This window comes from Cheilinus undulatus, linkage group 18 (genome assembly GCF_018320785.1).
Source record: "Cheilinus undulatus linkage group 18, ASM1832078v1, whole genome shotgun sequence".
NCBI classification, from domain to species: domain Eukaryota; kingdom Metazoa; phylum Chordata; class Actinopteri; order Labriformes; family Labridae; genus Cheilinus; species Cheilinus undulatus.
The window spans coordinates 38,459,831-38,475,192 of NC_054882.1; the positions used below are offsets into that span (position 1 = coordinate 38,459,831).

The 15,362-nt window shown below is 39.5% G+C and overlaps 1 protein-coding gene across 2 annotated transcripts in view; it reads right to left on the reverse strand.

The window, feature by feature from the left end:
* Nucleotides 1–355: 355 nt before the first annotated feature.
* The window catches only part of trappc12 (trafficking protein particle complex subunit 12), a 63,511-nt gene continuing 48,504 nt past the window's right edge, over nucleotides 356–15,362 (reverse strand). For both annotated transcript variants that reach the window (XM_041812222.1, XM_041812224.1), the window contains exons 8-12: nucleotides 11,522–11,595; nucleotides 7,946–8,044; nucleotides 4,540–4,643; nucleotides 2,508–2,595; nucleotides 356–2,215 (exon numbers count right to left, since the gene is read on the reverse strand). In XM_041812222.1, the coding sequence (XP_041668156.1) occupies nucleotides 1,973–2,215; nucleotides 2,508–2,595; nucleotides 4,540–4,643; nucleotides 7,946–8,044; nucleotides 11,522–11,595 (608 nt within the window). In that variant the 3' untranslated portion in view covers nucleotides 356–1,972. The remainder of the gene's footprint in view (nucleotides 2,216–2,507; nucleotides 2,596–4,539; nucleotides 4,644–7,945; nucleotides 8,045–11,521; nucleotides 11,596–15,362) is intronic.

Sequence of the window (15,362 nt, forward strand, 5' to 3'; positions counted from 1 at the left end):
GTTGATCCTGTGGTTAATACGAGCTCCGAGAGATCTGCGGCATGGTGGCTGTAGATGGGATCGTTTCATCTGTGTGACCTAACAAGTAAAAAGAGGCCAAGAAAATATGTTGGCTCGCCTGTACACTGTGTTAAAAACATTCAAAGCACTTTATTTCTCACCAGAAAACCCCCTCTGTGTCAGGCACTAATTGACGATGCAGCTTTCGGCATTTTGTTTCCTTCCGCCTACGCACACTAATCAGCTGTGTGGGTCCATGGGCTTCTACAGGGATAATAACACCACACCAAGCTAAAACAAAGACAATATGGCTGTTCAGTCTTACGTTTGATTTTCTAAAATAACCAGACAAATCTGATTTAAAAGCACATTTTATTTAGGATAAAAACAAGTCATTTAAAATAATATACATTAATATGATCAGGTCAGAATGTAAACAGTGATAATTAGAGATCCACCAGGACAAAATCACTATAAAAATTAACTCCATTACTTATGATATCATTATTTAAACAGAAGCAACATCAGCCTTTATGATATGTACACATTTACAATGCTGTGTAGTGGACAGGAAGTGATGCAATCAGAAGGGCTTGTTTATTCTTACAGCATGGGTTAATGATGACCCATGCTGTTTTAGTGGAGTGGTTTTTTACTTTAAATCCATGGATGTGCTGATGAAGAATCTCTGTGTGATGTCTTAAAGCGCACTGACGCTCAGGATAATGCCCCTGTAAAGACTCGTGCTATGAACCTGCAGCTCCCTTAAAACCAAGCATCTCCTCCTGTCCCATAATGCTTTGCCTTCTTTGTGTTTGTGAGGAGAGAATTTCTTTGATTAACATTAAATAAACTAAAGGAATAGTTTGACAATTCTGGGAGATTACCTTGTATGCTTTTATCTGTTGATAAAATGAAAAAGACAAATCTTACGTTCAAAGAAGAGGGGGTCGTTGTTTAGCATTTCTTAGAGGACTGAAACCTGCAGGATGAAGGTCACACTAACAAAAAAAAAAACCCCTCCAAAACTCCTAACAGCAAAAAGTGAGATAGGGGGTGGGAAAATCATGCCCCAGCTCAATATGAGGACTATGTCTTTTGCACAAAAAGTGAATTTGTGTAGGGTGTCTACACAAAGGATGACTATTCATGAAAAAAAGTTAGTGTACTGTGTACTTTCCTTTTATCCAGCTAGGTTAAGTTTATCTCAAGTGTTGGGGCAGCTGAGAACTCCACAAATTCTTCCTGGTGTCCTTTACATTATTGTTGAAAATGAAGTTACTTAGAAAGTCATTTTAGAAGTAGCTCAGTGAATAGAGCAGAGGCTAAAGTCATCAATGCACAGGTCGTGGGATCGACTCCCAGTCTTGGTGCATGTCTTCCTCCATTTTTGTTAGTGTTAAGCTCTCCTATCAAATAAAGGCAAACTATCCAAAAGATAGTTTCACAGTTTGCTGGAATCTAGAGTTGCAATTGGTCCAAATCCTTCAAGAAATAAGCCAAAATCTCTAAATGGAACTATTTTTCACAGCACAAAACCAAAGTTTTTGAAAAGCTCCTGTATGTGACGTTTGTTAAATTCCAATATCAAAAATGTCAAACTATTCCTTTAATCTGTTAAAATAATCTGATAACCTCCTGCACTGACAGGACTCATGTGAGTAGATTTTTCTGCACGTGACCAATTTTTTGTCATTCTTCATCTTTCAGACGGACAAGACATCCTCTGTGAGTCTACAGAGAGAACCTTACCCCAAACACATTTAATAGCATTAAAAACAGAATTCCTTGTGACAGCTTGCTGTTGGAAATAAGCAAAACATTCATCATTCCATCTCTACACTCACAGGGACAGGAGCTTTCTCACTCCTCCATGGATGTGACTCTTGGCTTTTATTCCCTTTCACACAAGAGGAGAGGGTGTGTCCATGTGTGTGTGTTTATGTGTTGTTTCAGTTCCTCCTCTTGCCTCTCAGACCAGTTTGAGACACTGCGTATTGAAGCTGTCTCCCTCCCGGCAGGCCACGGCCTCCAGCAGCGCCTGCTTCTTCTGCGTGCTGCGGGACGACTCCAGCTCGTACATGGTGGTCAGGTTGAAGAGAACGCTCTCGTGGAGGTACTGGGCGGGGTCCTGCTGCACCAGACCCTCCAGCTGACCCAGGGACTCCTTCAGACGGCCAAGATAGAGCAAACAAACCGCAGCATTGTTGTTGGCCTGGGAGTAAATGAAAGCAAAAGGTTTGATCAGTGCTGGGAAGATAATCAAAATACCACATTTACTGTTGTACAGCTGAGTGAAATATCTAAATTTAGTAAAGTGAGATTTTTTTGTATTTTAAACTGACATAATACAAAGCTTAAAATAGTCTATGAAATACAAATAACCAGGATTTTCCTCTCTTGACAAACTCCTCCAGGTTGCATTTAGAGATGTGTCTGAATCCCTGAGCTCCTGTCCTGCATTATAACGGCTTTATAAATTAATATGAGAGAAAGAGGAAACTTACAACAGGGTTCTTCGGGTCAATTTTCAAGACTTCATTGAAGGATCCATGTGCTTCACCGTAGTTGTTCTGACTGAGGTAGACAAACGCCCTGAAACAAAACAAACGCGTTCATTACATTTACAATTTAGTGCAGGTTCAGACAAGTTTTTTCCACAAAAACAGAAAAAAAACCCATAAATTTAAGGAACTGTTTAAGGGGGGGGGGGGGGGGGGGTAGACACAAACTGCTGATAAAAAGTTGAAGGAATACTTTGGATTGTAACATTTCAGTATGCTCAATGCTAAGATTTCCCTGAATGGGAATTTTTCTTTATTTGGAGAACGTATGGACATAAAGCTGCCCAACCTGGACAAGTGAAAGAAGATAGATGGATGACTTATCACCATTGATATTAACAGTTTTAAATAAATCTTGATCAGAGGACAGACTTCACATTTTTAGCGTGATTATAACCTGATTTGACGGTTGTAGGGTGTCGAGATCCGTCGGCCCCCAAAATCTGTTGTCATAATGCCTATCCCATTGAGAATCTGTGGCCAGACTTGAAAATTGCTGTTCACAGACACTCTCCATCAAGTCTGACTGAGCTTGAGCTATTTAGCAAAGAGGAATGGGCAAAAACTTCAGTCTCTAGATGTGTAAAGTTGGTAGAGACATTCCCCAAAAGACCTGTAGCTGTAATTGCAGCGAAAGGTGGATCACAAAGTACTGGCTCCAGGGGGCTGAATACTTTTGCACACCACACTTTTCAGATTTGTATTTGTAGAAACGTTTGAAAGCCGTGTGTAATTTTCCTTTAACTTCATAATTATGCACCACTTTATGTTGATCTATCACGAAATCCTGATAAAATATATCTACGTTTGTGATTGTAACGTGAAGAAATGTGGAAAATTTCAAGGGGTATGAAGACTTTTGTATTTACAAACTAAGATGCTGAAAAATCAGTAAAAATCAACGTGACAAGAAAGTGCTCTTCCTGGTTCTTGCTGAGCTGCTCCCAAAGAATTATGGGATTTCCAGCATTGACCAGGATATGTAGGCTAGCATCCTAGCATTGACTAAGAATTAAACAGCTTTAATCCTTTATCATGTGAAATTCATCCATGAAACCAAAAAGGTGGTTTGTAAGTGAGAGTCCCTGAGCAGGCATGAGGGCACTTCTGGGCTCACACTGGAGGCACATGCGCATTCTAGGACCACTTTATAAGCCTTTTTAGTTGCATTTCTCCCTCACTATAAGAAATTTATGAACGAAAACAAAATGTTGCTTTTCTTATGAGTAAATACTCTTGATAAGGTATGTCATTTTTATAAAACAAAGTCCTAAACTCAAACAAGAAGTAAACCGCAGAGGTGGACAGTGCTGGTCTGTAATCATCATATTGTTTTGGTTGAGAGCCCCCTGGTGGCAGAATTTTGCATTTTTTTGCATCTAATATCGTCTCGAGTGTTCCTTGATGATTTAAAAAAAACTTTTAAAAATAGTTTTTTATTTCAGTTTAATAATTTATATGGAATATTGCGGTCAAATAACATGGTCATGTATGGTTTCCTGTGTTAAAGAAAGGGCAGTGTTCTTAATTAGTATACAGAGAGGATAAATACCAATAGAGTATCTGACTACGGATGGCAAAAATAATCAGGACGAGGCATATAGTGTTATTGTCCCATAAGAACAACGAGGAGAAAATTAAATGATAAATTATAATTTTACAAATAAATATTTCTTTAACGAATGTTTACATTAAACTCACTGAAGAATCTTTCTAAATTCTGCCTGCATGAAAATATCAATCATCCGTGAGTGTGAAGTGAGCATCGATACGCAGTGTGAAGTTAGACAAGCTGTCACCTGCGGTGTGTGTCATATTTCACATCTCTTCAGGCCGGAGCAGAACACGTGTGACCGTGTGCTAGGAGGAAGCACAAACCTACAAAAAAAGCCCTGAAGGAATCTCCGCTGTTGTGGAGCGAGCTGCACCAAGTACACACCCAATGTGCTGAGGTGTTAAATACACACGCACATACCTGTTCATCAGCACACACGTGGTGTGAGCGGGCTGGCTCCCTTTCATCTGGCAGGCTTTCTCCGCATCCTGGAAGTACCTCTCTGCTGTCTTAACGTCTCCGATCTGAGAGAGAGCAAAGAAAAAACACATGAACACTCATCTGTGTGTGTATTGTTAAACGAACAAGCATTAATGAATTATGTTAAATTCTAAGATGCCCCAGGGAAAGCTAACTTATTTCATCAGCTTAAGTTCAAACAGGAAAATTACAAGAAGAGAAAATAATGAGGACAAAACAAACATTTCTCTGATAAAAGAGCAAACAACTGAGCGAAAAAGCATCACAAGTTATTTTTGGTACAAATTAGGGCTGCTAAATTATGGCAAAATCATAATCAGGATTATTTTGATGGATACTGAAGTTAATATTCATATCACTTTATGAATAACTTAGAAACATTAAAAAATGTTGTTAGGCCCTGGGAGGAAGACACAACTGTGTAACAAATTTATTTTGCATTCTTCCAGGTCCGACTCCTAAAACCAGAGTGGTTCCATCAGTTATCTACCTTTTCTGATAATCAACTGCTGTTCTATTCTATCGCTCTCTTAATTTTCACAGTTAAAGCTTGATGTTCTTGTTTTCATGAACATGTGGAGTCAAAAATCAGAACAGAAATGGAAACTCAATAAAGGATGTGTTCACAGCCGGTGCTTTTAGCTCTGGCGGCACTCACAACCTCAATTTCAGAGCCTTTTAAACTGCAATTATTGTTGCTCGTTTAAGACAGTGTACTTTGCTATCCCCAGAAATATCTGCACTGTTTCTTCAAATTGCTCTGCATGCTTAATTTCTCCTTTTTTCAAGAACTGTCACCAAGAAAACATAAAAACCAGTAAAGTAATTCTGTTCTGATGCAGACAGCAACTGCAGACCTGAAAACTTAAAGCCCCGTTGGTATCGCTTCTGCCATTATCAAGCCCCACCCCTCCTTGATTTTGATTGGCCAGTGAACACAGCCCCTACGTCAATTTCAAATACCAGTAATTTATAAACCTGAGGAAAACATGATAAATTGAAACTTTTCTTCTATAATCTTTGATAACTGGTATTTATTTACTTTCTTTCTAAGAAAAAGCTGTTATAATTGGCCGTAATTGTTTCTGTAAAACAATTTTCATGTGCATCGCTAAATGCACTTGAAAAAATAAAAAAAGGCAGTTAAAATACACAAAATGGCAAGTAACTATAATGTTAGATTCACTGACAAAAAAGATTTCATTTGATTTAATCCCATGTTTATCTCAGAAATTGATTTCTATTTGCACTTCAGTTTAAAAACAATTTTTGCTATAATAAGTGATTTAATATACTATGTAGTCATTGCCCCCTTTCTGATTACTGATTTTTTTTGCACATTTACCACATTTAAATGTTCTGGATCATCAAACCAATTTTAATATCTCACAAAGACAACCCAAGTAAATGCAAAATGCAGTGTCTAAATGATGATTTTATTTTTTGAAGGGGGGGGGGATTCAAACCTATCTGGCCCTGTGTTAAAATGTAATTGCCCCCTGAACCTAATAACTGGTTGTTCCACCCTTGGCAGCAATAACTGAAATCAAGTGTTTGTGATAACTGGTGATGAGTCTTTCTCATCGCTGTGGAGGAATTTTGGCCCACTCTTCTTTACAGAATTGTTTTAACTCAGCCATATTGGAGGGTTATCCAGCATGAACTCCCCGTTTAAGGTCATACCACAGCATCTCAATTGGATTTAAGTCCAGACTTTGACTTGGCCACTCCAAAACCTTAACTTTGTTTATTTTGAGCCACTCAGAGGTGGACTTGCTGGTATGCTTTGGGTCGTTGTCCTGCTGCATAACCCAAGAGCACTTGAGCTTGAGGTCATGAACTGATGGTCAGAACGTTGGCCTTCAGGATTTTCTGATAGACAGCAGAATTCATGGTTTCATCAATCACAGCAAGTGGTCCAGGTCCTGAGGCAGCAAAGCAGCCCCAGACCATCACACTGCCAACACCATGTTTGGCTGTTGGCATGATGTTTATCAAATGCTGTGTTATTTTTACTCCAGATGTAACGGGCCACACATCTTCCAGAAAGTTCAACTTTGGTCTGGTCAGTCCACAGAATATTTCTCCAAAATTCTTGGGGATCATCAAGATGTTTCTTGGCAAATGTGAGATGAGCCTTTGTGTTCTTTTTTGTCAGCTGTGGTTTTAGCCTTGGAACTCTCCCATGATGCCATTATTGCCCAGTGTCTTTCTTATGGTTGAGTCATGAACTCTGACCTTAACTGAGGCCAGTGAGGCCTGCAATTTTTGAATGTGGTTCTGGGTTCTTGTGTGACCTCCTGGATAAGTTGTCATTGCACTCTTGAGTAATTCTGGTTGGCCGACCACTCCTGGGAAGGTTCACCACAGTTCCCAGTTTTCTCCATATGTGGATAATGGCTCTGACCGTGGTTTGCTGGGGTCCCAAAGCCTTGGAAATGGCTTAGTAACCTTTTCCAGACTGATAGATTTCAAACACTTTGTTTCTCATTTGTTCATGAATTTCTTTGCATCATGGCATGATGCGTTTCTTTCTGAGATCTTATAGCCTACTTCACTTTGTCTGACAGCTTCTATTTAAGGGATTTCTTGATTCATCAAATCTGAAAAACTGAGGGGGGGGGGGGGGGGGGAATTACTTCTTCACATAGGGCCAGATAAGTTTGGATTTTTCCCCCTTTAAAAAAATCAAATAATCATTCAGACACTGCATTTTGTATTTACTTGGGTTGTCTTTGTGAAATATAAAAATTGGTTCGATGATCTGGAACATTTAAGTTTAATAGATTTGCAAAAACATCAGGAATCAGAAAGGGGGCAAAAACTTTTTCACTGTACTGTATGGACTGAGAACTTCTGTTCCTTATGTACAGCCGTCCTGCTGCTGCCACTGCTTCCTAGGACAACCTTTAATAAAGATGAGTCTGTCTGTGTGAATGACCTCTCTTATTATATTCTTAAATTAGTCCACTAATATCGCTCCAACACTGAAGGCTTCACTCTGAGCCTCACTCACATTGAGATGGAGAGATAGACTATGTACAGACAACGCTGCTGTAAATGCCATTATTCATCACATGGACAAGCAAAATGTAGGTAGGAAATAAAGACTGGATGAAGACAGACCCTAGTCAAAGACCTCTCTACAATTCAAGGCCATTCATTTGTAAAAATCAGACTTAATAGGACTGTTTATGGCCTTAAATTTCAAAGTCAGATTTTTCAAGAATCTGCAGGCACGCTGTGATTAACTGGATGACTTCAGCAGTGTTTGTTCCTCAGACATCAGATGCCTGATGTATTTATGTTGCATGTATGTGGGATTGGACGAGTGTTTTATGCACACCTGGAGGAAGATGCGTCCGATGCCGCTGAGCAGCTGCACTCTCTGCTGGGGTTCATACTGGATGATGGAGTGATACGTTTCCACAGCAAGAACATAGTCCTGAGAGATGGAGACAGGGATTGATAGTTAGATGAGAGAAGGAGGTAAAAAGAGTAAAAATAGAGGGATGTATAAGTAGAAATACAAGTTAGAGGTGAGTGAGGTAAAACCGGGTAAACAGTGGGAGGTAGAGACAGGTGGAGGGCGAGCAAGTTAAAGAAGAGCACAGTGGAGAGAGAGAGTGCATTAATCAAACATATGGAGTATTAGCAGGGCGATGTGACCCTCCTCCCACCTCCACACCGCACTGCTTCACATCACTCACACGGTGACCGGACTGCTGAGCACAACGACCGAGAGAGGTCAGTGAGGTGTGTGTGTGTCTGTGTGTGTGGGTGTGTAGAAAGAGTGCTTTCTGTATTTGTACTCATTTATAAAAGTTATTCTTTTTAAAATGATGGTTTTAGTTTGAACGAGTATCCTAAGAGTCCAAAACGCTGAATAAAATTATATTTAAAACCACATTAAACATGTTAAATCCACCTTTGTTAGGTCATTTTTTTGCATGAAAAGAAGTTTATTAGTCAATCTTTCCTATGTCATAATTGTTGTATTACAGTGCTGTAAAAAAGTATTTCCTTCCTTATTTATTCTTTTTTGCCTATGTGTCACACTAAAATGCTTCAGATCATCAAACAAATTTAAGATAATCCAAGTAAATACAAAACGCAGTTTTTAAATGATGATTTCATTTATCAAGGAAAAAAAAAATCCATGAGTACTTCACCCTATCTGAAAAAGTGACTGCACACTACACCTAATATCTGGTTGTGCTGTTGGCCTGATGTTTCTTTCATGAAATGCTCTGTTTAAAGCCAGATACACACCTTCCAGAAAATCCAACTTTTGTCTTGTCAGTCTTGGGGAATCTTGGGGATCGTCGAGGTTGTTTTTTGGTCAGCAGTGGTTTTGGCCTTGGAACTCTCCCATGGATGCCATTTTTGCCCAGCCTCTTTCTTTCTTCATTGTTAAATCATGACCACTGACCTTAACTGAGTCAAGTGAGGCCTGAAGGTCTGTAGATGTTGTTGTGTACTCCTTTCTGACCTCCTGGATGAGTTGTTGATGCACTCTCTGAATAATTATGGTAGGCCAGCCACTCCTGGGAAGGTTGACCACAGTTCCAAGTTTTCTCTATTTGTGGATAATGGCTCACACTGGTTTGCTTGCATCACAAAGCCTCAGAAAAGGCTTCATAAACCTTTCTTGACTCATCTATTCATGAATTTCTTTGGATTGTGGCATGATGTGTTGCTTTTAAAGATCTTTTAGCCAACTTCATCTTGTCAGAGAGGTTTTGTTTAGGGTATTTCTTGATTTAACAGGTCTGGCAGGGACCAGGCCTGGGTGTGGCTCAGTTCTTGAGCACAGTTTTCCAAATATGTGGTTAATAACAGCTCATTTCTGATTTAACAAGCGGGGAATTACTTTTTCACATAGGGCCAGGTAGGTTTGCATGGCTTTTGTCCCTCAATAAATGAAATCATCATTAAAAACAACATTTTGTATTTCCTAGGGTTATCTTTGTCTAATAGTAAATTTGTTTAATGAACTGAAACAGTTAAGAATGGCAAATATTAAAAAAGAAATAAGGGTGGGGGTGAATACTGTTTCTGTTGGTAAGAAATGGTAATGAAGTGGGATAACAGGCTTATTTTTAATCAAAAGGTCACATAATATGCAAAATACACATTTTAATAATGCTAATAATAATAACTGTTTGTATAGCACTTTAAAAAAACATGGGTTTACAAAGTGCTTTGACATGTGTGGAAGCAAACAGAAGAACAGAGCAACAAAACCCAAATAAATGACAACGACAAAACAAATGATAAATAAAGTATCTATCTATCTATCTATCTATCTATCTATCTATCTATCTATCTATCTATCTAAACGACATCAAAACCCAGACATCCTGTGATGCCATGCATTACGACAACACAGGACATCAATGAGAGTGCAGACATCAAACCATACTACACAACTACGACATCATGGACATCATCAGGAGCCAGGCAAGACACCGACATCAAGTACCACAAAAACAATAAAACCAAGTTTTTCAGGCTTTTCTAGCAAAAATATGTGCCCCTGGCCTGTCCACAATCCCCCCAAGAATCAGCCTAAGCCTGGTTTAGCATTTCTGTGGAGGAACCCAACTTTTAGAGCAGAATGCTTTTATTCTAAAACTTTTCAAGCTGAGTTTTACAATGAATCAAGTCACTCACAGAGAGACTGGTAGAGGTAAAACTTATGAAGCCAGGGCTGTGACAGCAGGGAGACGTTGCCAACACACCTGGTGTGAAAGCCTTGATGCACCAAGTAGGGCTGAATGATTTTGGAAAATAATCTAATTGCGTTTTTTTTTCCCCCAATATTGCAACAGCAATTTAATATGCGATTATTCCTTAATTTTCTTTTATTCCTAAACAAGGGCTGAACAATTCTTTAAAAGTGTCTTATTCTGATGATTTTGACTCGTATTACAAATTGGATATGAATTGTTGCATTGAAAGGTTTTTGTCATTCTTATATTTGATAAGAAAAAAAGTTTAAAAAAAATAAAAAGGTAGGATTTTTTTGTAGACTATTCTAAAAAATGAGCACCTGAATGATTGCATGATATGCCATGCATAACATCTCTGTTGCAAAAAAAAAAAGAAAAAGTTTAAAACTGGTATTTTGACACAAATTTCAGGTCAAAAAAATATTTCACCTTTGCCATTTGAAAATTGCAGCAGGCAAAATTGCAATTTAATCTAATTTTTGATTAATTTCCCAGCCCTAGCCCAAAGCCAGGGCTGACATTAGCCACAGTTGTCATGCAGCAGTCTGAGATGGGCATAAATCAGTGCCGCAGTTAGGACTCCTTAGTCGAAAAAAAAAAAAAGTCTGAACCCCTAAAATATAGCTAATAAACCAGAGTATTCCCTATGGTTTTGACTGACAACATGTAGTTGTGCAAGTTTCAAGCATTACAAGTCATTACAATGTCATAAGTAAAAGTCATAAAAACATTTAACTTTACACTGAAGTATAGCCTACTAAACAGTCAGTAATGATACAATCTATCAATCAATTAAATTATGTCTTTAAACATTACAAACAAAATACCAGACTGGTCCTTTAAATGTGAGGGTTTGAATCCTCAACAGGACAAGAGCAGTTTCAAAAATCACTGTAATTTCAGCTCTCAGCAGTAGGTGGCACTGTGGTTCTCTCTAAAGCCTGATCCACCTCCACCTTTCTCTCTCTCATTCTCACACTAGCTCTCTCTGACCAAGAATCCAATTAGTGGTCAGTCTGAGGGGATTTCACTGTGAATCCTCCACCAGGCAGGCATCAGAGAGCTCAGAGTCACACAGAAACACTCCCTCCCACAGACACACATCCAGACAGGCACACAGGGACACATCCTCTCCAACACACCACCAATGACACACCAACCTGAGAGCAGCACATACACGCACATACCTTCATCAGCAGCAGACAGTTGGCCATGGAGTACATGACCCGGCTGAGACGAGACCTCCACAGCTGCAGAGACACTACAAACAGGAAGAACAAGATAGATGGATAATAGTGCTGGGGGATATGGACCACAAATCATGTATAAATGCAGATTACATGACAAATATCTGGATATTGTTTCCTTTAAAGAAATAACTAATAACGGCCATAACACAAGAATGATAAACTTGGATATGATTTAGTAAAAATCAATCAGTTCTGAAGATGATGCAACAGAAACAAAAACAGAAGTCCCAAACATCCAATATCTGTGAACCTTTATCGTAGAATTATAAAAAAAAATGCGAACTCCATAATGTCTAATTTGCAGAATAAGATGGCAACATTTCCATTAATAGAAGTTTTTAAAATCATCTACACTCTTAAATACCGTGTTTCAAAATGAAAAAACTCCATTATTTGCCTCTTGTGTACTCCACATCTCAGACTCTGTGTACCATAAGGCAGTGGTTCTCAACTTCTTTAACCCATGAACCCCAAAATAAAGGTGCCAGAGACTGGGGACCCCCACTGTACCTAAAGGTGGTTGAACACAGTCATGCACAATCAAGAATAGTCATGTGCAGCCTTGTCTGATAAAGGGGAGAGCTTTCTGGGGCTCAATCAAACTGGGGACCCATAGAGGTCAGCAAAAGCATGGCCCAATCTACAGTTAAGTTGCAATAACCATATTTTATATTAAACCTGAATAAAAACAATTCTTAACAAAGCAGCAAATATTTTTTTTTTCCATTTGTGCCATAGTAGATAGCCTTCTCAAAAATCTGCATCATTTTTCTTAAAAACAGAAGTAAAACGGATTGAAAATAGCTAAAATAGGTTAAAATGACAAAATGATGGAAAAGGTGCTAAAATGGGTTTTTAAAATAGAAGAAAAGGGTTAGGATGCCAAAAACAATGATAAGAACGGCAGCAATAAATGGCAAAAACAAGCGTAAAAAGTGGTAAAAGGGTATTTAAGTGGCAGAAATGGGTGGAAAATTTGGTGAAATGAGATTTAAAAGTGGAAAAAAGTGGTTTACACTGGCAAAATGGGTTAACTAAGGTAGAGAAATTGGCATAAGTGGGTTAAACTTGCAAAAATGGGCATAACAAGTAATCAAATGAAGTTAAAATTGGCAAAAATGGGTGCAAAAGGGGTGAAAAAAAGGTTAATAGCAATAATGATGGGTCAACAGAGACAACAATAGGCAGAAAGCAGCAAGGATTGGTTTAGAAGTGGGAAAAACAGGCAGAGAAAAAAGTATTGGAAGCAGTTTTAAAATGACAAAAATGGATTAAAATTAACAGAAATTGTTGGGGAAAAGTGAAGAGTGATGAAAATGGGTATCAAATAATAGTGATGAAATTGTGTGGGGAAAAACATTTTTAAAAAATTCATAGTTTTTTTTATTTTTTTGAGGCATCTGGCAGCCCCCTCTAAGTGTCTCCCAACCCCAAAAGGGGTCCCAACCCCCATGTTGAGAACCACTGCCATAAGGTAACGTAATGATGAACATATATTAAAACTAAAGAACATATATGTTAAAAGTAAGACATTTAACCCTTAACATCACATCACAAAAAAGAGGGACAGGGCCATGTTTACCATTGTGGAGCATCCCCTCTTTTTTAATAACACTCTGGGAAGTGAGGAGACCAGTTACTTGAGTTTTGGGAGAGGAATGTTGTCCCATTCTTGTCTGATGTAGGATTCTAGCTGATTAACAGTCCTGGGTCTTCTTTGCTGGATTTTTCATTTTATGATGTGCCAAATGTTTTCTGTTGGTAAAAGGACTGGACAGCAGGTAGGCTAGTTCAGTACTCTGACTCTTCTACTGTAAAGCCATGCTGTTGTGATGGATGCAATTTCAGCATTGATAGTGTATTTCTAGAAGTGCAAGCTGCTCATGCCATAAGCACTACTGCAACCCCATAGCATCAGAGATGCAGGCTTTAGGTCTGTGGAGCTGGATGACCCCTCTTCTCTTTAGTCAAGACACAGTGTCCATGGTTTCCAAAAGGAATTTAAAATTTTTCGAACTACAGAACAGTTTTCCATTTTGCCTCAGTCCATTTCAAATGAACTTTGGCCAAGAGAAGACGGCGGTGTTTCTGGATTGTGTTCAGATGTGGCTTCTTCTGTGCTGCCTGAATGCCTGGAGATCACCAGCATCCATTATTGACCTCTGACCTTGTCCCACACAGAGATTTCTCCAGATTCTCTGAATCCTCTGATGGTATTATGAACTGTAGATGATGGGTCATCAAAGTCTTCACAATTTCACATTGAGGAACATTTTTCTGAAATTTTGCGACAATTTCTAGACACAGTTTTTTGCAGATTGATGGACATCTGCTCAGCTTTACTTTGGAAAGACTCTGGCTCTCTGAAATGCCCCTTTTATACCCAGCCGGTATCAGCTGAAATTTCTAAATATCGACATATTAGATATCTGCAAAATCTTACATTGTGCATCCCTACTAAACATTTCCAGTAGAGGATCTTGTGGTCAATACTGTAGAGGTTCTTACAATAAACAATCTTTCTACTGAGCATTAGGCCTGATATCTATTTTTCTCATTTAACACTGCACTCGCCAATAATCAGATGTACTCCAAATAAATGTGTATCTCTTTAATGCAACATCTCAGTACATCTCCCCCATCATCTTGTATTTCTGTATGCCTTTAAAAGTCTTCACACTGCCCAGCCCTAACAGATAGAGGGATTCATTTTTTTTTTTTTTTTTTTTTCGGGCATCCCCCATTTCTCCCCCTTCTCTCTCTTCCATCATCGTTCTTATTGCTTCATTGCTCTCATTACCCCCCCACCCCTCTTCCGCCTCCTCCTCACAGGTTTATTTTAAGGCGAGGTGGTGAGGAAGACACTGCGGCACACTCTTCTTCCCTCAGACAGAGCGAGCGCCCCGTGGAAGAGCTTGTCTGCAGGCCTATTAGTATTCATGGCTGCACACATGTTCGCCTCTGTGTGCCTGTGTGTGTTGGGGAGAGGAGCTAATCACTCAGTTGGGGTCTGATGTGTGAAGGCAAGGCCCCTGCGTTATTGACTGTCGACTGTCTGCGTGGGCAGAGAGAGGAGAGACAGAGGGCACGGCTATTACGCTGCTTTCTGAAGGGGGGAGAAACTAGCAGAAGTGCTGCGCCCTCACGCATATATCCGTGCATGCCTCACCCCGCCAGTTTCCCCCAATTATAAGAAGTGTCTTGGTGCATTTAGCTCAACTTCGCCAAGTGGCTTGTTGTTGTGCATCGCCCCGAATTAGCTGATTAAATGGCTTCTGGTTGCTTTTAACAAGAGAGAAACCTGACACAACCTTTGTAAAAGTTGCTAAATTAGTCATCACAGGACTCAGAGAATGCCTCATCGATCGGAGAAGAATTGCAGCGTGAGACAAGAGAAAAGAAGAATAAATGAAGCCTATTTACATCAGTTTGTGTGGAGGTGTGTCTCCCTAAAAGTGGTGAATTTTCAGACGAAGGTGCCTACACTCGTGCAGGTGTGAGTGGATTGGATGGGATTGATCTGTATTGATCTGCTTGGCGTGAAGGGCTGGAGAGAGCGTTTGATATTCAGCGCGAGTGCCGAAGCAGTGAGGTGCTAAACACTTTTAGAGCACCGCATTGGTGGAGTTTGTGTGGTTGGAAGCGTGTGTATGTGTGCCCGAGGTATGCTGCAATCCTGCACCAGGTGAGCCTTGCTGCTTGTGTGTTTGTGTGTGTTACCAGTGTGTGTTTGTGTGTATTACCCACTGGGGCTCATGACCTCACTCTCCTTCCTCGG